At 39.0% G+C, this 25,998-nt stretch overlaps 1 protein-coding gene across 27 annotated transcripts in view; it reads right to left on the bottom strand.

Annotated features, from left to right (window-relative positions):
* Positions 1-7,376: 7,376 nt before the first annotated feature.
* The window catches only part of Sytl5 (synaptotagmin-like 5), a 243,631-nt gene continuing 225,009 nt past the window's right edge, over positions 7,377-25,998 (bottom strand). For 25 of the 27 annotated variants that reach the window (XM_087599515.1, XM_087599511.1, XM_087599501.1 and 22 more), the window contains 4 exons: positions 17,264-17,372; positions 15,522-15,657; positions 10,957-11,165; positions 7,377-9,675 (listed from right to left, as the gene is read on the bottom strand). In XM_087599515.1, the coding sequence (XP_087455641.1) occupies positions 9,533-9,675; positions 10,957-11,165; positions 15,522-15,657; positions 17,264-17,372 (597 nt within the window). In that variant the 3' untranslated portion in view covers positions 7,377-9,532. 27 annotated transcript variants of the gene reach the window in all.

Raw genomic sequence — 25,998 nt, forward strand, 5'->3', positions numbered from 1 at the left:
CAAAGGAAGTGCTAGGGAAAGGCAACTTTTATTGCCCCTTTGTTCTTAGTAATTTATGTCTAGCCCAAACTGACATACCCTATGCAGCAAAACCACCTCCTTGTCTCATAGGAAACTGTCCCTTAGAAAGCTATTTACCCGCTCAGAATTTGCTCTTCAGGGACAGGATCTCTGTCGCATCCATACACTCAAGCAGCCCCCCCACCCCCCGTTAATAACGTATTCTTCCTGAGAGCAGTTCCTCACCTCATTTTATTGCCAAAGAATGCCTCTGAGACCTTGGGAAGGTGCCAAGGTAACTTGCCTGCTCATCTAGCTGTTTTGCAAGTAAATAATGTTAGCATGGTTTCTGAGGTGACAGGGAAGAGTTTAAATTAAATAATGATATTTCCAGAAACCCTCATGAAAAGAAAATCAATGAAAGTGTCTCTTAAACCCCTTGTGTATACTCCACCAATCTGAAGAGCATCAGAGAGAGTTTAAAAAAGAGTTTAAATGTCCCTTTCTCCAAGCAACTGACAACCAATAATCTCTATTGAATATCTGTTTATGAAAAGAAAAGATATTTACAATTCTCGATGATACTTCCAACTCTGAGTGATGCCAGATTAAATATTCTAGCACTCCATCACTTTGTGCTAGAGTGGCTCCCCTCCTTCCTTGTTCCTAAAAGACATGAAAATAAAGCCTCTCTTTGGGCCTTGTCAAATCCTATGCATTCTGACAAACAAGTTTGAAGTTTATAATGTCAAAATCAATGATTGTTAAGTAAAGTATTTTTGGGGTACAATCAGATTCCCTTTTTAGCCGAAGTATATTTAACATAGAGATAAGAATGTATTCTTCTGATTTAAATACATATCTAGTTCTCTGACCTGCTACCAGATTCCAGTGATTGAAACTTTGCTTTAATTATGTGCATTAATTCTGACCTCAGAACTTTCTTCTGTGTTAAAATATTGGATAAAAATTTGAGCATTTTGGCATTCCTGGCCTACACCAAACAAGTACTTAATTTTACCTTCTTAAGGATTCTTCTCCAGGATACGTTGATGAATTTTAAATAAAGTGCAACTGATAATATTTGAAATAATATGCCTTACTCACAGCGACACATTAGCTTGTGTTTCCATGGAGTGTGTTTTGACAGAGTGGTAAATTTGTTTATTCAGATTAAAAGCATGATCTTGAAAACTAGTCCTGCAAGAAAGGCAGGTTTCCTACATATGTCATGGAGGGTATGGATGGGTCATAGCAAAAGACAGCTTCTAGCCCAAGAGAAGATCTGAGGAAGGGTTAGTAACGTCAGGAAAGTGGGGTTGTTGGATTGCTACCCTGTTCCTCAAAAAACAAAACCTGACCATAGATGTTTAATTTCAGCATATTTAAACATGTTCTGTAATATTCATCAACTAATTGATTGAAACTGAAATCCTGACCTGAAGGAAACTAATACATGTGTCAGCATTCCATGACCATCATAAATGCTTCAGATTTTAAACCATGGTTTGTTGACTTCATTGCTTTTGGTTCTCTAGTGGCAGGCCAGAGAAGTCTTGGCAAAAAAGTATGATAAAACTATTTCCTTTATGGTTTGGATGGATGGAACAGGAGGGGTCCAGGATCCTAATAGCTCCTTCAAGGGCATGTACCTGGTAACTTGAAGGTCACATGATGATACATCTTTAAAACATTTTACTACCCACCAATACTGATTAAGCATTATTACATGGCCTTTGGGAGACCTATAATATTCAAACTATAGTATTTCTCAAAATAGGTACCTCTTAAAACATATTTCATACACTGGGGGCCATTTTATTGTATATAGAATGTTTAATATCCAACCCAGCATCTAAGGAAAAACAGTTAAAATGTTATTTAAGTTAACTCACTTTTTCGTAGAAGTTTTAATTTTTTTTCTTTTTTCTTTCTTTTTTTTTTTTTTCGGAGCTGGGGGCCGAACCCAGGGCCTTAGCGCTCTACCACTGAGCTAAATCCCCAACCCCTAGAAGTTTTAATTTTGCCTGCCATATTTATGTACATTACTTCACCAGGTATCTTCAATTTTCTAAATAGTTATTCATGTGTGTATACATGAATGTACCATAGTATGCACACGAAGGGCAGAGGGCAACCCTTGGGAGTCATTGCTTTCTTTCCACTATGGGTTCTGGGGATAGAATTATGTCATCATGCTTTCAGGGTCAAGTACTTGTATTTTGTGAGCCATCACACTGGCCAGCATCATAGTTATTCTAAGATAGATTGGTTATATCCATTTTACAGTCAAGCAGACCAAAGCCTATTTTGGATAAATTACTTCTAATGGTTGGTATGTATTTGAATATTTGGTAATATTTGAACTGAGGACTTCTGAGACTAGGGTTAAGTTTTTCCACTTTATCCTGTTTGTATTGTGCTGCGTTTGGATGAGACATGACCCCTTAGGTTTACAAGTTTGAACACTTGGAACCCAGTAGGTGGTGCTATTTGAGACAGTTATGGGATGTTTAGGAGATGGGGGTCTGTCTTCTAAATAAAGCATCTCTCAAATTATAACTCTTTTGTAGTGGTGTATCACAAGCAGTTTGATAAGACTTACCACAAGTGCTTCTGGAGATTTTTTGGAGCAATGTTATTATGTTTGGAGGAATTCTATGGAATCACAGTATTCATTTCACAGTTCAGATAATTTTCCTAATTTTTAATATGGCACAACATTTCTGATTTTCTAGTACACATTGTAGAGGAATTTTAATCCAGCAATATGGCTGCACTGATCTCATCCAAATTCTAGTTCTGTGAGATCTGGCTGGAATTCAGACACAACCTTAGTACACACCTTTATTTCCTGTGGCTGGACTCCTTTAGTACACACCTTTATTCCAAACAATGAATAATTGAGGGGCATACAAAGTGATGGATCAGAGTAATATTTAACAGAATGAGTCACAGATAGAATACACCCAACTCTCAGGGGAAAAGCTATTTAAGAGCAGTGGGTTGGAGAGAAGGGAGGGAGGGAAGGAGGGAGAGAGAGACAGAGACAGAAACAGACAAAGAGAGACAGACAGAGAGAGACACAGAGAGAGAGAGAGAGAGAGAGAGAGAGAGAGAGAGAGAGGGAGAGTTGAGTTCAGTGCAGTGGAATTGAACTCAGTTTGTCAGTGAGTTGGGAGTCAGTGCAGTGAGCGCAGTGCAGTGGAGTTGAGTTTGTTCATGAGTTCATGCAGTGCAGTGCAGGGCAGCAGAGGCAGCTGACATCAGGGAATAAGAAGAAGTCATAAGATTAGAACAAAATGCCAAAGTTAGTTTGAGGACAAGCAGAGCAATTTGGTAAGAATCTAAGAGAAGCCAGATTGAATCAGTCTGTTTAGAGAGGAGTTCGAGCCAGAACAGTTGAGTTGAACCAGTCAGCCCGAGATCAGAAAGAACTAGAAAGGGTGAGCTTATTAGGCAGTGAGTCTCAGAGGCTGAAAACATTCTAGGCTGCATTAGATTGTACACAGGCTGGAAGCTTCCAGGACGAGGCCTAAGTTAGCAGATGGAGGCAATGAGCCTTGGAGAAGACAATTGCATCAGCGAATAAAGGTTACATTTACAATACATTTGTCCATGCTGTTTCTTTTCTTAGTTCAAAGGCCATAAAGGACAATATTGTAGCAGGAAATGTCCTGCTAATCTTTAGTGGCAGTGTTCAGATCAATGTGTTGTATTGCATTAAAAAAAAACAAAAACAAAAACAAAAGTAAAAACAAAACCCAACACTGATCACAACAGCTACAGCTTTGCAGTTTCAGAGGATTCTTGGACTTGATATTTCTACCAACTTCATTCCTACAAGTAGGGCTTGCTGTTATTCTTTCTATGGCTTTCTCCTTTCCAATTAAATTTAAATCATGAAGTATCAAAGGATCGCATGACTCCCATTGCTGGGAGTCAGGTGCGTGCACAATTCATCTGTTGCTTAAGTACTTAATTATCATTAGCCATGTATTAGTGACCTTTTAAAGAAAAGGGGGTATAGGGTGTTCCAAACTGGCATTGTTTTTGTGCCCTAGAAAAACTACATTCTCATAAATAAGTTCAGTGATGAAAACAAGAGAGTACAATGAGAGCCGATTCTGTTCCTCTGTTGCAAGTGCTATTTATGTAACCGAGAGAAAATCGGGTGTTTAAGATTGTCTATCTCCTTCCTCATTTTTTAGTTTATTCATGGGAAAATCAGAAACTGGAATCTCCAAAAAAGGAGTGAAATATTCCACTAAGGTTGTCTTGTAGTCTCCAGAAAGCTGATAAGCTGGGATAGCCTGAAGCATCTACAGACGTCCCAATAAGCATTGACACAATTCACCAGCTAAGGTCTGTCATTTACATTGACATAGTTTGCCAACGTTCCCTCCCACAGCTTTCCCTCAGATACCCTAGTAATCATAAGCATTGTGTCTCTAACAGTGATGAAGAATCACTTGTCTTAAGCCAGGGTCTAGCGAGCCTGAAGAACAAGGCTGTGCAAACTAGAGTAAAAGCCCTCCTTCTAGGCTTTTGAGTGACAGGCCAGTTACTTTCTTCTATAACCTTTAGATTGTTATTTTGTTACATGTAGGAGAAAACCGCCTGACTGTTGCAAGTTGCTACTTCTTCACCAGTACTGGATACTGCAATCAGAGGGATGCTGTTAAAGTACATGCTATTTTGACTTTCTTCGGCTCAGAACTCTCAGCAGTTCCCATTTCATGCAGTCAATGACCCAAACTCCTAGTTAGGATATACAGGTCTTTATCCATCCTTGCTCTGTTTGCTCCTTCCCACACTCACTTTGAAATGGTGGTTTTTAAAAATATGATCGGGATGTAAAATGAGTAAATAAATTAATTAACAGAAAAGAAAAAAGTGCTTGCTAGCGTAACGTTCTGTGGTGTTATTTTTGTGCCCTTCTGACTTATTTCACAAATACTTTTGATCCGCTACTTTTAGCCAAGCACTGGGGATAGAGCTGTGCAGATGTGTTGCCCTGGCCCTTATGAATCTTACATAAAGGGGAGATAGCAGACATGGGCATCAGGTTCATTGCATGAATAATTTATTGTAATTATAATAGGTGCAGTGGAGGGGAAATAAAGGCCAACTTCAGAACAGGATCAAGAAGGTTTTCCTGAGGAAGTAGCATCTAAGACTGGGATTATTTCTGGGGATTTGGCTAATGACGACAAGAAAAGTACACAGGGTGGCTAAAGAGGAAGGGAGGACAGGGAGGGGAGGCCCAGCCTGGGATGCACTAGAGAAAAGGCAGTGACCTTCTCAGACTGGGCCATATACAATAATTTGTATTTTATTTTCATTTCAATTGAAAGCCCATGGAAAGTTGCATAGATCACTTGGGATGGTCATATATAATCTCTATAATGACAAATGAGTACAGTCATGTGCTAATGCTAGATCATAGATACAATAGTGTTCACTATAAAGTTCTTTCAATTTTTCTGTATATTTGGACATTGAAAATACCATTTTGAGATGAATCTCATAGGGAGTGTATTGGAATGATGGAGAACAAGAATGGCTGTAAAAACAACAGCCAGAGAGATAGCTCACTTGGTAACGTACTTGCAGAACAAGTCTGATTACCTAGGTTCGATCCCCAGAGTCCCCGTAAAGTGGAAAGAGAGAACTGACTCCTCAGAGTTATTCTCTGGCTCTATGTGTGCATGTAACACACACAATGTATATACACACAATAAATAATAATACATAATTTTTAAATGATTAAAGTTTGGAAACTTGCTGAAATAGTCATGAAAAGTAGTAATGTTAGTGTAGACTTGGGTGCTATGGTGGGGATAAGGAAGCTTAAGTAGACTTATGATTCCCTGACTGACTTTGCCTCAGGGCAAAAGAACAGTGAGAAATAAAAATCAGCGATCAGCCTGGTTACTGTCACTTGTTAGAAGATAGATGTCCTAAGTACTGAGGTAGAAGGGGCTAGAACAACAAGACTCCATAACAGGAATGATAACAAAATGCTTAGTTTGATTACAGTTCCAAAGAAAGTCCCCTGAAGGAGATGTCATCCTGGCAGTTAGATTACGGTTGTCATCACTACATAAAACTACAGAAATAAATCCTTGAGAAGGGAAATCTTACGTGAGACTGAATAGAAAGAAAGAATGGGAAGCTAGAACGATACCAGACTGGGTATACAATCAGATACGCCAGACTGGGCAGTCTCTGGTATATCTAGAGAACAAAAGAAAATAATTAGCATTTTATTGAGGAAAGAGGTAGTAACACGGATTATTTTGGAAGCAAGCTCATCTGTCAGACAGTGTCTTTGGAAGTTGGCAAGCTTGGGTTGATGATCAGCATCAACTGCTATGTAAATTGGGTCTTAAAGTCATAGTGGATCTTTTGGTTACATAAGGCTTGCAAGGCATCCTACGGAACAGATATTTATGACTTATATGTTATTTCCTATAATTTCTCAGCTTTATACTGGGCAGGAATAAGTAAATTGGATTGACAGATTTTTCTCAGGGTCTAGAGCTGAGAAGTAAATCTTCATTGGATATGAAAGTCTGACGTTGTAAGCATGTGTTATCATGGAAGTAGGATAGAAACAAGGAGAGAGAGCTCCAAAGAGAAGACGTTAACAGTTATGCAGTTATGCTGAGAATTATCAGAGGCAGAAGGGAAGGAGCAAGTAATAACTAGAAACAGAAAAAGTCTGGGGTGTGTGATTTTCATACTTCCTTTCATCAATTTTTCTTTGTTTCTGATCTCTTTTAGATACACAGGAACCTATGGGTATTCATTCTTCATATACATGTCTAATTCTATAGGGTAGATGCATGTAAGAGGATAGCTGGATGATATAATTTATGAAATAAAAATTATATATATACCATCTACATAAACACACACACACACACACACATATATATATAATTTTTTTCAAAGTGTTTGTCCTTTTAAAAAGAAAAGTCTGTTGAGAAAAAGCATTAAGCATAGATGGATTAACCATATTTCCTGTGGCATCTGATAACACTGACTGAACATACTCAATGGATTCCTATAAGGTAATAACCTATAGGCATAGAAAAGACTAACGCTAACAGTAAGTATACTTTCATGCAGAAGTGGTGGGCAAAGCCACTCCACAGGCTTTAAGCACTTGAATTTTATACTCTTCATAGACTTTTACCTTTGACACTGAGTCTCATTATATAGTCCAGGCTGATGCTGAACTTGCGGTCCTCCTGAACTAGTCTCCTGAATGCTAGGTTTCTAGTTATATACCAACACCTCCACTTGTATTTTGAGTTATTATTTTGCACACAATTTTAGAAAGAGAGTGTGAGCTGAAGATGTATGCCTTTTATTTACATGAAGAACCAGAATGAGGGTTTTTTTTTTAAATTTCTTTTGAATATGTGGGGTTTGGTTTATAGAAATACCCAGTTAGATTGGTTTGTGTATTAATAGGAAGACTATTAAATATATTCTTAAATCAGTTTTGAAATTTCAAAAATATATCTAAAAATGTGTAACAACTATGTTGAATGAATCTGAACATGGTTTTCATTTTTCTATGACTAACATTCATTTGTTGTATTTAAAAGGGTTTTCATGTACATTTTTATTTTTATTTTTATATTCATTTATTTATTTATTTATTTTTGATGCATGGGGTGCCACTGAGATATGGTCTGACTGTATAGCCCAGAATAGCTTAAAATTCTCTACGTAGCTAAGGCTCGCCTTGAACTCCTGATCCTCCTGCACAGTACCAGTGGAAGCAGAGGCAAGTGAAGCAATGACATCTGGCATAGACCATGTATGTTCAGGTTTAAATAATCAGACTCTGATATGCTTTCTTTGACATGTGATCCTTGATAATCACAGAGTCATGTCAAAGTTACGTATGGGTTAAGTCCGGATTCAGTCACAGGCTCTACAGGACTTTGAGCAAGTTACCTCAGCTCTTTGGACCACAGGGTTGGAACTCACAAAATGACCAACCAGGCTTGGCATCCCCTGAGGGTTTAACTGACTATGCAAGTAAATTTGGTAGTTTAGGTTTGGCATCAAAGTGCCAGGACGTAAAACATGGGTTCAACTACCGGCCTCTGTTCAGCATCCTTTCTACCACCATCACTCATATCATGGCAACAGTCGACAAGGCACATTTCCTTTTGAAACTTTGGACTTAGCCATATGGCTTCCTCTTGACCAATGAGGTATACTACACGTAGGTGCCTAAGCAATGAGGCCTATCCAATTATACCTCTGTCACTACCAGGCTATTCCAGTCTAATGAGGATGAGAAAGAAGCATCTAATTTACATCCTCAGGCTTGGAAGTAGGAAGCAGAGCTTTCCTAGGCAACCTTCATAGGCATAAGAAAGTTTTCATTTTAGGTCATTGACCTTTGGGGTGCTTTGATACTTACTGTTATAATATCAGAAGAAAATAGTAAGAACTTTGGTGAAAGTGAAGGAGAGACCATGGAGTCTCCTATAGCAGCACAGGAGAAGGGCAGCATACTATCTCCCGTTTCAGTTAACTAGTCTCACTAGTGAACAAAATGTAGAGATATGAATTGGCTGGCCCTTACTTATTATTTCCATTTACTGAATTGCTTAAAATATTTGACAAAATATATTTTTTGTACTTTCTTGTAACAGAGTTCTCAAATTGCTAGATTACCATCAAGGTAACCTATGACTCTACCTTCCAATTTTCTACACACATGCTAGTATGTATCTGTGTTTTGTTTGTGTGTGTGTGTGTGTGTGTGTGTGTGTGTGTGTGTGTTAGTGAGAAACAGAGGGAGGGGGAGGGAGGGAGGGAGGGAGGGAGGGAGGGAGAGAGAGAGAGAGAGAGAGAGAGAGAGAGAGAGAGAGATATCACACATAATCATTTAGTTATCTTTACCTTGAAAAGGAGGCTGGAGTTTATGATAAATTCTGTAATTACCAAAGTCCCACCAGTACAACCTGAAACATGACCATCTTCATCCCGAAGTTTGCCACTATAACAGCAGTCTACCCTGTCCTCCAAACAATCCCCAGGCCATCCCACAATAAATATAAGAAAAAGAGGCCAGTATCTTTTTTTGTTATTCTTCAAGCAATCTACCTCCTTCATGTTCCCTTCTCTTCTCAGACTCAACAAACCTTAAGTAACTCAGTTGGGAAAAGAATGGGAACCCCCTATCTAAACAGTATTCTCCAATAAGCTCATAACATTTTTATCAACATAAAGCCTATGAGCCTTTGCACAGTTTTATTGTTGGAAAGGTACACTTCCTATTGTCTAATAAGGGAGACCCGAGTAAGTGAACACATAAAAGGATATGGGTTTTTACTTTTGTTTTGTTTTTTGACAATCAGCAATATCCTAAATGTTCACAGTACTGACATGTTTCCTATTATGCCCTAATACTCTTCAGTGATTTCAAAGCCCCAGTCTTTTCACTGAGAGGAAACAGCTGGCAACCAGAGATGTATTTTTGGGAGAACTGGTGCCCTCAGAGCCTACATTTTGCCATGCTAGAACGTAGCATGAGAACTCCTTCTACAGATGTCCCAGGGTTGTCAGCCATCTTTTGCCAAAGGCGTTGTTCTTCCCCACGAGAGTCCATCCAGTCCACAGCCTTCCCATGGCTAATACCTAAAGAAGGAAAAGACAACATTTCACACAAGTGGACTTCCTAGAAGGTAAAGAACAACCTCTGAGGGGAAGTTTTAAGAAGAAATCCTTTTGGCCTCTTCTCAGGTCCCATATGTAGTAAGGTGCTGAAATGAATCAGTGTTTTGAATCCCCATGACTTCCTTCTGCTTAGGTTGTGCAGAGAAATCAGAATGGCTCCTGATATTTCATTTCTACCCTACTTTGTAGCTTGGCAGAAAACTGGCTCATCTAAACCAAGTTAATGTGAGTTCAGATATGTACCACGACTACTTCTCTGACCCTTGGAGATTTCAATTTTACTGGCATATGTACCCCTGTTTTCCTTAATGTATAAAAATGTTTTCATATAGATGGAGTCTTTCTCAACCCAAATGCCATGGCTTATGGTTGGCCTAAGTTATGGGGTAAAGTGATTTGGGGTAACTGCATGTGCACTCCTAGTGCTAAAGCATTCGGCCGTTACAATATGTCTCCCCACCCAGTTCATACCCTGCTATATTTTATGAGTTATGTGCTTTCATTTTGTGTTGTTTAGTTTTCTATCAACATGACACACTTTTGGGTCATTGAAAATATACCAATATGATTGGCCCCTGGAAAAGCTATAAGCGGTCCTAGGTTATGTATGAAACAAGCTGTACAAACAAGTAAACAGCATCCCACCATGGTTCTGCTTCAGTTTCTGCCTCTAGGTTTCTGCATGCAGTTCCTGCCTTGATTTCCCATCATGGTGATCTATAATTTGTGAAGTGAAATAAACCATTTCCTCCCCAAGTTATCATTGTCTTCATGATAGCAACAGAAAGCAAGCTAAGACATATTGCTCTTATGAACAATGTTAGGTGTTGTTTGTAGAGAAAATTCAGTTTCCATTCAACTTGATCATAGTTGAGCTGAAACACTAGACAGTGAAAAGATGTTTCAGTAATGGTGATTTTAGGAGTCCCTCCTCTCCTATCAAATTCTGTGCTGTCTTGGAGATCTTTACGTGAGAAAAACTTGAGGTAAGACCCAAAAAAAGTACTTGAAATTCACTTATATGAATGTATTAAGATTTTTCTATTAAGGTACCAAATATTAATACAACATTTCTTCGACTTAAAGCCTAAGGATACAAGGTTACCATAGAAACACACTGATTATTTCAGGGATTAGTTGTAGCTCAAACAGCATGATAATCTACCACACATTTACACTAGTAGTAACCACAGCATTGCTCATTCTAGTCATACATGAGCTCCAGCTCACCCAGGTCCTTACCGCTTCCGGAATTTAAACGAACACCTCCTAGAAAGATGTTGCTGGAAAAGGCCTCCTTATCCCAGATGGTGAGTTCTAGGCAAGCATTCTGTATATCCTGAGGATACAGACCGCTGAATATGAACACATGGTTCCACTGAGGATTGACACTCTTTTTTACAACTGCAGTTTTGTGCTTGGTGGCTTTGTTATCATCAGGAAGCAGGTAGCTGTGAAAGGAAACAGTCAGTGGGAAAGTAAGCAAAACAATTTGCTACCCGTGAGCTGACACTTCAATTCCTCACAGTTCTTTGGAATTGAATGTGAACACAATATGCACAGTTGATGTTCTCTCCCTGGTTTTTATAAACTTAAACAATATTTTATTTGGAGAGACGACTAATGCTACAATAGTAAAATGCCCTCCTTTCATTTCTGACTACAGTTTCTGTCTTTCCAAATCCTTCCAAATATTTGGTTCTCCATCTGGTAAAGAAAAGACCCTCCTGGTGGTAGCCACTATTGAAAGCTTTGCTTTGTGCCTTCTGGGTCATCTGTTAGCGGATTTGCAGGCACAGTAGATAGGTTTTTTTGGTAGGTTTTCAGCTTTCTGCCTCAAATGCTGTGCTATCAGGTTACTAGGTTCTGTGTGAGTTTTCTCCATTATGTTCAGAGCACCCCAAAGTTACTGAACACGAAATGCTTGAAGGGCAATTCTCAATCAGTAGGTTTTGCAAAAGGGTTGATGAGTTCCCTAGTTCTTTGAGGGATACTCCTAAGGGCCATTGTATGTAGGTCTTGTTGCTTCCCCGGTGGAAATGAACTCTAGTGGCCTACAGTAATAACCTTCTCATTAACAGATCTTTTAAATCCATTTCCCCTCTCTCTTTTGCTTCATGGTATATATATATATATATATATATATATATATATATATATATATATTTTTTTTTTTTTTTTTGCTGGTGTTTCCTACAAGCTCTTCTTAGGTAGACTACTGGCATCCTAGATCCTCTCTATTTTGTTCAGACTCTAACTCACAAACCTCTTTGTGCCTTCATGGTTTAGGAAAGAAAATGAGTGTGTATATGGAATCAGTACATGAGACAATTCCAAAAAATACATGTAAATAGTCAGGAATAAAGAAGATAACTGTGTAATGTGGCATTCCATTTACTATATCAGTCAGCACTAGTAAGTGGGGCAATGACAGAGGGCTTATCTAGGAATGCCCTGGGTTTAATTTCAGAACTATCACCCAAAAGGAAAAAAAAATTAAATTTATCAGTGAACACTATTATCTCCCAATCTCCATTCTATATTTATTTTTCTTTAAAAAATCCCAGGTTTTATTACCATCTTACAGCTTATTTTATTTTATTTTTTGTATTCCCGTCATTTAAAATCTCTGGTTCTAAATTTGCGCATGCCATATTTGTTTATACTCTCTTGCAACTCATCGAGCCACAGAACTGGGTTCTGGCCGATGGAATGCTAGAAGTGGCTCTGTGAAACAGTTATGGGCACTTCCTACCAGCCCAGGTTTGCATAGGACAGCTGAGCCCTGCAGAGCTGGCTGTCCTCATCCATGGGGAAGATGACATAAAAACAAAACAAAACAAAGCAAGCAAAGCAAAATAAAATAAAACAGCTTTTGGGATAGACCCTGCTCCAGTTGTTCAGGGCCTACATGAAGACCAAGCTGCACATCTGCTACATAAGTGTGGGGTGGCCTAGGTCCAGCCCGTGTATGTTCTTTGGTTGGTGTTCAGATTCTGAGAGCCCCAAGGGTCCAAGTTAACATATTCAGTTGTTCCTTCTGTGCAGTTCCTATCCCCTTTGGGGTCGCAATCCTCCTACCTCTTCCATAAGAGTCCCCAAGCTCTATCTACTCTTTGGCTGTGGTTGTGTGCATCTGTGTCAGTCAGCTGCTGTGTGGAGCGTCTCCCATGGGATAGTTCTTCTATCTGGACTGCCTTGTCTGGCCTCAGTGAGAGAGGAAGCACCCAGCCTTGCAGAGACTTGAAGTACCCAGGAGGTCCTCACCAACTTAGAGGAGAAGGGGAAGGGGGGTGAGGGAAGGATTGTGGGAGGGAGAAACTGGGAGGGGCCAGTGAGTGGGATGTAAAGTGAATAAGTAAAAAACAAAATACACTTTGAAAAAAAAATTTGTCCCTGATAATCAGGATGCTTCCATACCTGCCTTAGATAAATCATCTTTAGTCATTGTTTACATATAAGACAAAATACATTTCTTTAAATGTTTTAGTATTTATTTTTTTATTCTATGTGTGTGTGTGTGTGTGTGTGTGTGTGTGTGTGGCGGAGGGAGGAATGTCATGGCATGTATGTAGAGGCCAGAGGACAACCTGCAAGTGTCAGATCTTGGTTTTTACCAGGTGGGTTCTTGTTATCAAAATTGGACCATTGTGTTTGGTGGCGAGCCCGTTTCCCTTTACTTGCAAATCATGTGTGCCCAAGATGTCCTTCTTAAGCCTCAAATATTTTAGTTCACAAGTAGAACCTATGTAATTATGTAATTTACATACCTTATAACATTACCTATGTATCTGTTCTTGTGTTCTCACTGGCTCTTTGAAAATATATTGCAGATCATTTTTAAAGGTATTTATGTTTTTTTCATTTCTTTATTTGCATGTTATAGTGGTTTGTATGTGCTTGGCACTATTTGGAGGTGTGGCCATGTTGGAGGAGGTTGTAGCCTTGTTGAAGTAGGTGTGTCACTGTGGGCATGGACTTTAAGACACTCATCCTAACTTCCTGGAAGTCAAGTCTTCTCCTAGCAGCCTTCAGATGACGATGTAGAACTCTCAGCTCCTCCTGCACCCTGTCTGCCTGCTGCCATGCACCCGCCTTGATGATACTGAATCTCTGAACCTATAAGCCAGCCCCAATTAAATGTTATTCTTATCTGAGTACCCTTGGTCATGGTGTCTGTTCACAGCAGTAAAAGCCAAACTAAGACACATGTACATGGGTGTTTTTCCTATATGTGTGTCTATGCACCATGGGTGAGCAGTAGCTGTGGAAACCAAAAAGAGGGTATCAGATCTCCCGAGACAGTAGTTACTGATAGTTGTAAGCTACCATGTGGCTGTTGGAAATCGAACCTGGGTCCTCTGCAAGAGGTCTGTCCCACCCCTTAGTTCATTTTTAAATTAGCTTAATATTCCAGTATCCAGAAGATAATTCACTCGAAAGTTAGCTTAAAAATAGAATGAGATACTGTTCTTTATTCTTCTTGCTGATAAATTCTCAGGAAGAGAATGTAAATACTGTTCAAACAGTATTAAGTCATCCCTAGAAGGCCATCATAGGCAGAAAAATATGCTTTCCATAAAAGACAGTAAGGAACAGAGTCCTAAACTGGGTGCTGGAGCTCCTGAGGCAAACTGCAGCAGCATGATCCAAAGAAAAGATTTCCTTTATGTTAAAGAATGTAATACATCAATGGAAGACTCTGGTCATCTTTTTCTCCTTATTACAAGGTTCACCAAACTTAAAACATGTGAAAATAAAGGTATGATTTATTTCCTTGTGGGAAAATTCACCTTTACACAGAATCTTACCCTGTGAGCCCGGCTGGCCTGGAACTTGCTACATGTAGCCCAAAATGAACACATACTTATCAGCCTGACTCAGTCTCTATAGTACTGGGACTTCAGGCATTACTATCAAGTCTGGATCACCTTTCAAAAAGGCAACATTTCTGCCTCAAAGACTTATGCCATGGCTTGACATCATGGGAACTTGCTTTATCCCCTATGTTTCATGGGTACTCCGTGAGGTCAACTATCATATCTAATTTATTTTTTTGAAGTATAGCATCTAATGCTTAATATATACACATTTGACTATTTGCTTGAATTAATGAAAACATACGCTTTAGCCCAGTTCCTCTAATTGCATGAGAAGAATTCTCCAGCAGTCAGAAACAAGGGAGATTTGCTATTTGGATTCCCTAGAATAAGCAAGAATATCCATTTAAAGGGCAGTGCTCTTTCAAGGAACTGCCATTTGCTATATATGGTAAATATGAATATAATATATAAAATCTAATTAGGTATATATAATATGCAAAATAATATATAATATGTCAGGTAGTCCTTGTATATATTATGCATATACATACACTCTCACATACTCTCAGGGCAGATGCTGATGTTTTCTGCATTTTACAATGTTCCGTAAGAGAGCAAACCAGCAAGTACTTAATATTTTGTTTGTTGTACCAAATGATAACAGAGCAAAAATAAAAGTCTAATTATACATAGAAAATTGTGCTGTTTTTTTTTTCTCTGAGAAACGAGTCTCCTGGGAAAGTCTTCCAAACTTCAGGGTGATGGGACCTCAGAAAATGGGCTGGAAGCACAGCAAAAGCTGGGACACAAACTCCCATCCATTCTGACATTGCTTTAGGCATAAGAGCAAGGACTTAAGGGGAGCTCTTCCAAACCACATCCGATAAGCTGAGCGTGCGCCCCTTACAACTACCATTGTTTAGTGGCTCATAGTTCCCCTCAACACCAATAAGTATCATCTGACATGAGTTAAAACAAATTTACCCCTTGACGAAGCTGTCAGAAGTGCCCCCTGCTTTTACTGCTGTCAGATTCTTTGCTTCTTTGATGAAAACTTCAAGTATTCCCCCAGAAATGGCAGGTGACTCTTTCTTCTTTCCCTTTTTAAAGATCTTCTTTCCTGCAAAGAGTAGAGGTGGAGGAGATTAGAGAATCTACTTCACAATTTACAAGGGACATCTTCAAATAATTATTTTTTTCTGATAATCAAGCGTTTTGTGATTATATATACAATATGTAGTATAAATAAATATATAAATATGAAAGTTTCCTTCCTAATAGACTTCTTCATAGGTCTTTCATTTTTGTCTAGACTGAAAAATAGACATAAATAAATTAAAACAAATAAATATGTATTTAATTTTTAATTTTAATTTAAACTTAATTTAAATTAATTTAAATGTAAGGAAAATAAATAAATAAAATTTTAGTGTTTGAAAATTTTCTGGATATGTATACAGTACTTCTTGCTTATATCCACCCTACACTCTTTCTGCAGTTCCTTCCAGTACCCCCATAATATATTTCACTCATAAAGTCATTGCCTCTTTTTAATTTTTATTTACTCTCTTTTTTAAAAAATTTAAGCACCTCCCTGTAAAGCTTCTAAAAGAATAGAATGGAAAAGATCCTTCCTGTTCCCCTCACCATCCTGTTCTTACTAAGAAAGAGCTCTGGTGAAAGCCAGACACAAGAAAGACATTTCTATGACTTTGATACATTAAACTAACTTACAAGTGAAATAGTCTATAACTCCCGTTTTATGCAGGATCAGCTCTAGATTCAGTTGTGGTTGGGAGAAAACATTTTCACTTCCCATACTTTTTCTAATGAAATAGGTTCAATATGAGCAGTAACCACTAGGTGACTGCTACTTTTATTTAATACTCTTTGAAATACCTTCCATATATGAACCAATTTATTCCTCACATTTTTAATATTTTTCTTTTATTGCTAAAATTATGATTATATCATTTCATTCTGCCTTTCCTCCACCCAAACTTTCCCATACATCTCTTCTTGCTCTCTTTCAAATTCGTGGTCTCTTTTTTTCATTGAGAGTTATTACATGCCTATGTGTATATATGTATATCCCTTACTATAACTTTATCAGTCTGAATAATTTTACTTGCCTGTTTTTAGGGCTCACTTCTTAGCACTGCCAAAGTGGATGGGGTAAAGATCACAAAGCCTCAATCTGACACAAAGAACTACAGACACCACTCTTTTGACATAAGAAAACTCAGAGCATGAGATGAGTTCCTTTCACAGGGAAACAATGAGGAAAGTGAGCACGAATAGCAAGATAAAGGAATCTGACTAAGATGTTAATGGAAGGAGGAAAAAAAAGAAAAAAAGATCAAATTGATTGCATCTGGATCTTCTCTTTTTTGTTTTGTTTTATGCCAGATATTTTTTTCTTTTCTTTATGAGTAGCTGTGAATGAGTCCATAGAGAAGCTTCCGTGAAATCACATCCCTCACATGAGAGCTCTTTCCTATGTTGGGAAAGATTATGTGTCTTTTGAACTGATGGGTAATGAATCTCCCCATCAGGGTTGGTTTCTAAGTATGGATTTTTGTCATGCATTCCTCTTCTCCACATACACTGTAAAAGACAGTTACTCCAATCCTGTTGCATTATTGTACTGGGAAAGTAACCCTAACTTACTTACTCAGTTGTAGAAACAGAGTGTTACTGATCAGGGCTATTGATTTTTACCCTACCTTGAGGTTGTTCTACTGGAAATATAAGGTTCTCCTCTGGAGGAATATAACGCAAAACAATGGTTAGCTCTCCTTTATATTGAAGGCTAATATCAGGAGCCAACTCCACCTTAACAAGAAGAAATAAGTAAAAAGAAAGTTAGAATACTGCATATCATCGTGTTAAAAGAGCAACTCAGGACTGTCTGTCTAGGGATGGAACTGTTCATCATTTGTTCCCTACCCACATAAATAATTTTTCAACAAAATTCTCTCTTTTTAGATGACCCTAGCTTGTTGACAAAAAAAATAACCAATGCATTTTGTAACATAATAATATACAAAAGATAGTTAAAGTGTAGGGTCATTTTTACGTCTGACAATACATTTTGGGGTATACCCATGGCATCATTTTCATTTTCCAGCCAATTTCTGCTCAGAAAAACATAGAACTTAACACAGTTTTCACTAATCCTGCTGTCGCATCCAAAATGCTTACTTTTTTCATGGACCACTTTTATAAGAATTTGAAGATGCACTAGACATAGACCCTACTTAAATGGAGTTTGGAGGCTGTTAAACTACCTACATTTCAATTCACTAGATTAATGAGCAAAATCACCTCTACAAAGAAAATATATTTTCCTCTGATAAAGTCATGTTCATAAAGAGTTAGCTGTATAAATCTATAAAGTGTTTAATGGCAGGCACATTTGTGGTGGTAAGCATATAAATCATTAAGTATATAACTTAATATTACATACGTTGATTTGTGCACAAGGACAGCTGTCACACTAGAAATGAGGTTAAATAATTTAGGAGAACAAATATTTGAGTGCAAAGTTGTTTCTGGTTTATGTGGCCATGATTGGCCCAAATATAATCCTTCATTTAAGTACAATGCTTACTTCTGACAGTGAATACGTGGAGAATATTAAAACAGGTGCATATGCAGTCCTTCAGTTGCATTGTATGGCTGTTGTGACTTGGCTATAAATAAGTGTGTTAATTGGTTTAAATATGATCCTTCATTTATATAAGATGTTTGATTTAACTGGTACAAAACATTCCTTGGATTGCTCCAAAACAAACCTTCATTTGAATAAGATACCTATATCATCAGTAAAAGTAAACAATTGTGTTACTGGTGCATACATCGTCCTACATTTGCATAGTAAGGCTATTAAGACTGAAATGTGGGCAGGAGGGAGAGCTAGACCTTCAGAGGGGCAGACACGCCTGGGAAGTCAGAGGAGACTACTCTCTGCCCACATTTCTGACTCTAAAGGAAACTGCCTAGTGCCATCTGGGCCCCCTGTACATAGGGCCCCAAGAGAAGGCAGGACAGGCCCTTCTGGTTGCTGCCCTCACAGAGAGCTGAAACCCAGCTCTGAGGAGCGACTTCAGGCCTGAGACCAGAGGTAAGACCAACTTTTCTGCTCCAAGTGACCTGCCTGGTGGACTCAGGACAGACAAAGGCAAAATTCCTCTGGGACCGGGCACTACTGGTTTCTAGCTGGGGCCCGAACCTCGCTGATCCTGGCCCATAGCTCCCTGCTCCCAAACCCCATGAGAGAGAGAGCTCATCACCCAGTAGGTGGGCACTCCTGAGACTGCAGGACAGGAGAGACCTCCAGTACTGCCCACCCTTGCCCACATCCCTGGCCCAAGAGGAAACTGTACAGGGCCTCTGGGAACAGGAAGATGGGGGCACTCAAGCTGCAGGAACTCTGCAGTCCAGGTCTGAAGGGACCTGGTCAAACAGCTCCCTGTACCCAAATCCCATGGGAGGGAGAGCTAGACCTTCAGAGGGGCAGACACACCTGGGAAGCCAAAGGAGACTACTCTCTGCTCACATTTCTGAATCTAGAGGAAAACACCTAGCACCATCTGGGCCCCCTGTGCACAGGAACCTGAGAGAAGGCAGGGCAGGCCTTTCTGGTTGCTGCCCTCACGGAGAGCTGAAACCCAGCTCCAAGGAGCGACTTCAAGCCCCAGACCAGAGGAAAGACCAACTTTTCTGCTCCAAGTGACATGCCTGGTGGACTCAGGACACATGCCCACAAGAACACCTGAAGACTAGTAGACAGGAATGACTATATGCCTGAAAGCAGAACACTCTGTTCCCATAACTGGCTGAAAGAAAACAGGAAAACAGGTCTATAGCACTCCTGACACACAGGCCTATAGGATGGTCTAACCACTGTCAGAAATAACAGAACAAGGTAACACCAGAGACAATGTGATGGCAAGAGGCAAGCACAGGAACCCAAGCAATAGAAACCCAAACTACATGGCATCATCGGAGCCCAATTCTCCCACCAAAGCAAACACTGAATATCCAAACACACCAGAAAAGCAAGATCTAGATTTAAAATCACATTTGATCATGATGCTGGAGGACTTCAAGAAAGACATAAAGAACTCCCTTAGAGAAATGGAGGAAAACACAAATAAACAAGCAGAAGCCTATAGAGAGGAAACACAAAAATCCCTGAAAGAATTACAGGAAAACACAATCAAACAGGTGAAGGAATTAAAAATGGAAATAGAAGCAATAAAGAAAGCACAAAGGGAGACAACCCTGGATATAGAAAACCAAAGGAAGAGACAAGGAGCCGTAGATACAAGCATCACCAACAGAATACAAGAGATAGAAGAGAATCTCAGGAGCAGAACATTCCAAAGAAATCATTGACACAACTGTCAAAGACAATGTAAAATGGAAAAAGCTACTGGCCCAAAACATACAGGAACTCCAGGACTCAATGAGAAGATCAAACCTAAGGATAATAGGTATAGAAGAGAGTGAAGACTCCCGACTCAAAGGACCAGTAAATATCTTCAACAAAATCATAGAAAACTTCCCTAACCTAAAAAAAGAGATGCCCATAAACATACAAGAAGCCTACAGAACTCCAAATAGATTGGGCCAGAAAAGAAACTCCCCCTGTCACTTTTCTGCTCCAAGTGACGTGCAGTAGCAGAAAAAGGTCAAGTAACATATAAAGGCAGACCTATCGGAATCACACCAGACTTCTCACCAGAGACTATGAAACTCAGAAGATCCTGGACAGATGTCATACAGACCCTAAGAGAAAACAAATGCCAGCCCAGGTTACTGTATCCTGCAAAACTCTCAATTAACATAGATGGAGAAACCAAGATATTCCATGACAAACCAAATTTACACAATATCTTTCTCCAAATCCAGCCCTACTAAGGATTATAAATGGTAAAGTCCAACATAAGGAGGCAAGCTACACCCTAGAAAAAGCAAGAAACTAATCGTCTTGGCAACAAAACAAAGAGAAGACAAGCACACAAACATAATCTCACATCCAAACACAAATATAACAGGAAGCAACAATCAATATTCCTTAATATCTCTCAACATCAATGGACTCAATTCCCCAATAAAAAGACACAGATTAACAAACTGGATATGTAATAAGGACCCATCATTTTGCTGCCTACAGGAAACACAACTCAGAAGCAAAGACCAACACTACCTCAGAGTGAAAGGCTGGAAAACAACTTTCCAAGCAAATGGTCGGAAGAAGCAAGTTGGAATAGCCATTCTAATATCGAATAAAATCAATTTTCAATTAAAAGTCATCAAAAAAGATAATGAAGGACACTTCATATTCATCAAAGGAAAAATCCACCAAGATGAACTCTCAATCCTAAATATCTATGCTCCAAATACAAGGGCACCTACATACACAAAAGAAACCTTACTAAAGCTCAAAGCACACATTGTACCTCACACAATAATAGTAGGAGATTTTGACACCCCAATTTTGACACCTCATCAATGGACAGATCATGAAAACAGAAATTAAACAGAGACATAGACAGACTAAGAGAAGTCATGAACCAAATGGATTTAACAGATATTTTAGAACATTCTATCCTAAAACAAAAGGACATACCTTCTTCTCACCACCTCATGGTACTTTCTCCAAAATTGACCATATAATTGGTCATAAAACAGGCCTTAACAGATACAGAAAGATAGAAATAATCCCATGCGTCCTATCAGACCACCGCGGGCTAAACCTGGTCTTCAATAACAATAAGGGAAGAACGTCCACATATACATGGAAGTTGAACAATGCTCTACTCAATGATAACCTGGTCAAGGAAGAAATAAAGAAAGAAATTAAAGACTTTTTAGAATTTAATGAAAATGAAGGTAAAACATACCCAATCTTATGGGACACAATGAAAGCTGTGTTAAGAGGAAAACTCATAGCTCTGAGTGTCTGCAGAAAGAAACAGGAGAGAGCATATGTCAGCAGCTTGACAGCACACCTAAAAGCTCTAGAACAAAAAGAAGCAAATACACCCAGGAGGAGTAGAAGGCAGGAAATAATCAAACTCAGAGCTGAAATCAACCAAGTAGAAACAAAAAGGAACATAGAAAGAATCAACAGAACCAAAAGTTGGTTCTTTGAGAAAATCAACAAGATAGATAAACCCTTAGCCAGACTAACCAGGGGACACAGAGATTGTGTCCGAATTAACAAAATCAGAAATGAAAAGGGAGACATAACTACAAAATCAGAAGAAATTAAAAAAATAATCAGATCTTACTACAAAAGCCTATATTCAACAAAACTTGAAAATCTGCAGATAATGGACAATTTCCTAGACAGATACCAGGTACCGAAGTTAAATCAGGAACAGATAAACCAGTTAAACAACCCATAACTCCTAACGAAATAGAAGCAGTCATTAAAGGTCTCCCAACCAAAAAGAGCCCAGGTCCAGACGGGTTTAGTGCAGAATTCTATCAGACCTTCATAGAAGACCTCGTACCAATATTATCCAAACTATTCCACAAAATTGAAACAGATGGATCACTCCCGAATTCCTTCTATGAAGCCACAATTACTCTTATACGTAAACCACACAAAGACACAACAAAGAAAGAGAACTTCAGACCAATTTCCCTTATGAATATCGATGTAAAAATATTCAATAAAATTCTTGCAAACAGAATCCAAGAGCATATCAAAACCATCATTCATCATGATCAAGTAGGCTTCATTCCAGGGATGCAGGGATGGTTCAATATACGGAAAACCCGGAAAACCGTCAACATAATCCACTATATAAACAAACTGAAAGATAAAAACCACATGATCATTTCACTACATGCTGAGAAAGCATTTGACAAAATTCAAAACCCCTTCATGATAAAAGTCCTGGAAAGAATAGGAATTCAAGGCCCATACCTAAACATAGTAAAAGCCATATACAGCAAACCAGTAGCTAATATTAAACTAAATGAAGAGAAACTTGAAGCAATCCCACTAAAATCAGGGACTAGACAAGGCTGCCCACTCTCTCCCTACTTATTCAATATAGTTCTCGAAGTCCTAGCCAGAGCAATCAGACAACAAAAGGAGATCAAATGGATACCGATTGGAAAGGAAGAAATCAAAATATCACTATTTGTAGATGATATGATTGTATATTTAAGTGATCCCAAAAGTTCTACCAGAGAACTACTAAACCTGATAAACACCTTCAGCAAAGTTGCTGTGTATAAAATTAACTCAAATAAATCAGTAGCCTTCCTCTACACAAAAGAGAAACAAACCGAGAAAGAAATTAGGGAATGCTACTCAGCTATCAAAAACAATGACTTTATGAAATTCATAGGCAAATGGATGGAACTGGAAAATATCATCCTGAGTGAGGTAACCCAATCACAGACAAACACACATGGTATGCACTTATTGATAAGGGAATATTAGCCCAAATGCTCGAATTACCCTAAATGCACAGAAAACATGAAACTCAAGAAGGATGCTTTAATCCTTCTTTAAAAGGGGAACAAGAATACCCTTGGGAGTGGACAGGGAGGCAAAGTTTAGAACAGAAACTGAAGGAATGCCCATCCAGAGCCTGCCCCACACGTGGCACATACATATACAGCCACCAAACTAGATAAGATGGATGAAGCAAAGAAGTGCAGGGTGACAGGAACCGGATGTAGATCTCTCCCGAGAGACACAGCCAGAATACGGCAAATACATAGGCGAATGCCAACAGCAAACCATGGAACTGAGAATGGGACCCTAGTTGAAGAATTCAGAAAAAGAACTGGAAGAGCTTGAAGGGGTTCGAGACCCCAAAAGTACAACAATGCCAACCAACCAGAACTTCCAGGGACTAAGCCACTACCCAAAGACTATACATGGACTGACCCTGGACTCTGACCTCATAGGTAGCAATGAATAGCCTAGTAATGGCACCAGTGGAAGGGGAAGCCCTTAGTCCTGCCAAGACTGAACCCGCAGTGAACGGGATTGTTGGGCAGAGCGTGGTAATGGGGGGAGGATGGGGAGGGGAAGCTCATATAGAAGGGGAGGGGGAGGGATTAGGGGTATGTTGATCTGGAAACTGGGAAAGGGAATAACAATTGACATGTTAATAAGAAATACCCAATTTAAAAAAAATAGAGTGAAAAGTGAATAATGTGATTGGTCCATACACAAGCCTTCATTTGCATAAAATCCATACTTCTAATAGTGATAAAAAGCGAATGCTGTGATTAGTACAAGCACATTTCTTCATGTGCATATCACTGCACTTTTGAGTAGATTAAATGTTAGTGCTATGGTTGGTTCATATGTAAGCTTTATGTGCATAAAATAGTTACTTCTGACAGTGATAAAATCAAGAATTCTGTGAATAGTGCAAACATAATCATTACTTGCATAGTAAAACTATTGTTGCTTGGCTAAAAATAAGTACATCGATTGGTTTCAATGTAAGGCTGCATTTACATAAGAGACTTGGTTTTAACTGGTACAAACCACTGTTTGGATTGTTCCTAGCATAAACCCTCATGTGAACACTGTGTAAAGAATACTGTGATTTGTAATAATTTGGTAATTGCTTCTCTGCCTTTTGGCTAAGATTAAGCATGGTAATAACACAGTCCTTCATTTGCATAGGAGGCATTTTGTGAGTGATAAAAACTTTAGTAGTATGATTGGTCCAAAAGAAGCCTTCATTTGAATATAATGTATATATCATACAGTGATAAAATGGACAATGTTGTGATGATGCAAAAACAGTCCTTGATATTCAGAATAGGACTCATATGAGTTGTTTAAAAGTGAGTGCTATGATTGGTCCTAATATAAGCCTTTGCATAGAATGCTTACTCTTGATGGTGATTGATTGGACAATGCTCTCGTGAATACACAGTCCTTTATTTGCATAATAAAGGAAAGGTGAGAGGAATACAGAGGTTTAAAATCAGGTGTGGGGAAATATGTGATAGAGGGTCAAAGGACCAGAAGCTGGTGGGGTTGTAGAATCTGGGGTAAATCAAGGACGTGCCAGAGATCTGGGATAGTGGAGTCTCCAAATAGTCAGTGGGGTTACATTAGTTGAGAGTAATTTCAGTGGAGATATCCAATCTGAAGAGGCTACCTCCTCTGGCCAGGCAGGAATCCCAGTGGAGGGGTAAGCATAGCAAGATACCCATTACATTTTTGACCCAAAATTTATCTTGTTTACAAGAAAAGCAGGGAGAAAGTTGGACCAGAAAGTAAGGGAATGGCCAACCGACAGCCATCCTTACTTGAAACCCAATTCCATGAGCAGGTACCAATCCCTAACACTATTAATAACACTGGTGTGCTTGCAAACAGGAGACTAGCATAACTGTCCTCTGAGAGGGTCCAACCAGCAGCTGACTGAGACAGATGCAGAGATTCACAGAGAAACAATGGACAGAGTTGTAGGACTCTTACAGAAGAGTTGGGGAAAGAATTAAGGGCAACAAAGGAGATAAAAACTCTATAGGATGATTAATAGAGTCAACTAACCTGGGCACACGGGGGCTCTAACTGGTTGAACACCCAAATAAAGAGCTTACATGGGCTGGACCTAGGCCCCAACACATGTGTAGCATATGTGCAACTCAGTATCCATGTTGGTTCACCAACAACTTGGGTAAGGGCTGTCCCTAAAGCTGTTGTCTGTCTGAGAAATAAGTTCCCCTACTGAGCTGCCTTGTCTGGCTTAGTGGGAGAGATTCTACTTAGCTCTACAGAGACTTGATGTGCCAGGGTGAGGGGATACCCAGGAGGCACCCTTTCAGAGGAGAAGGGGGTGGGGGAATATGGAGATAGAATGTGTGAGGGGGGACCAGGAAGCTGATCAGGATGTAAAGTGAATAAAAAAAAATTCTATTAGTGATTCTAACTTATCATAAAATTTGGGAATCATACGTTAATGTAAAACATGTGACACCTTAAAAATAAGTGCTGATACTGGAACAGGTAAAACACTGATAATCCATTATAGTAACATTATGTTAGAATAGATTTTTAAAATACTAATCCCTCTATACTAGCTGAGAATAAAATTTATGATCATTAGAGTCAAAAGCTGAAATTATTTAAGTATAATTTGAACTTGAAAACAAAAGAGAACATTTGTTTTACATAAAATGAATAGTCAAGGTATTAAGCCATCAGAAAAATGTATCTGCTTATTTTAATTAAAATATTGCTAATTAGACAAAGCAGTCAAAAAATGATTCCTATCAAAATTCTTCTGTACTCATAGATCAGTGTCTAGCCTCATGAGAGAGGCCACATGCAGCAACTGATGGGAACAGATGCAGAGACCCACAGCCAACCAGTAAGTGGAGCCAGGGGAACCCTGCAAAACGGGAGGAAGGACTATAGGAGCCAGAGAGTTCCAAGACACCATGGAGAACA

Source organism: Rattus norvegicus, chromosome X (assembly GCF_021556685.1).
Source record: "Rattus norvegicus strain SHRSP/BbbUtx chromosome X, alternate assembly SHRSP_T2T, whole genome shotgun sequence".
NCBI classification, from domain to species: domain Eukaryota; kingdom Metazoa; phylum Chordata; class Mammalia; order Rodentia; family Muridae; genus Rattus; species Rattus norvegicus.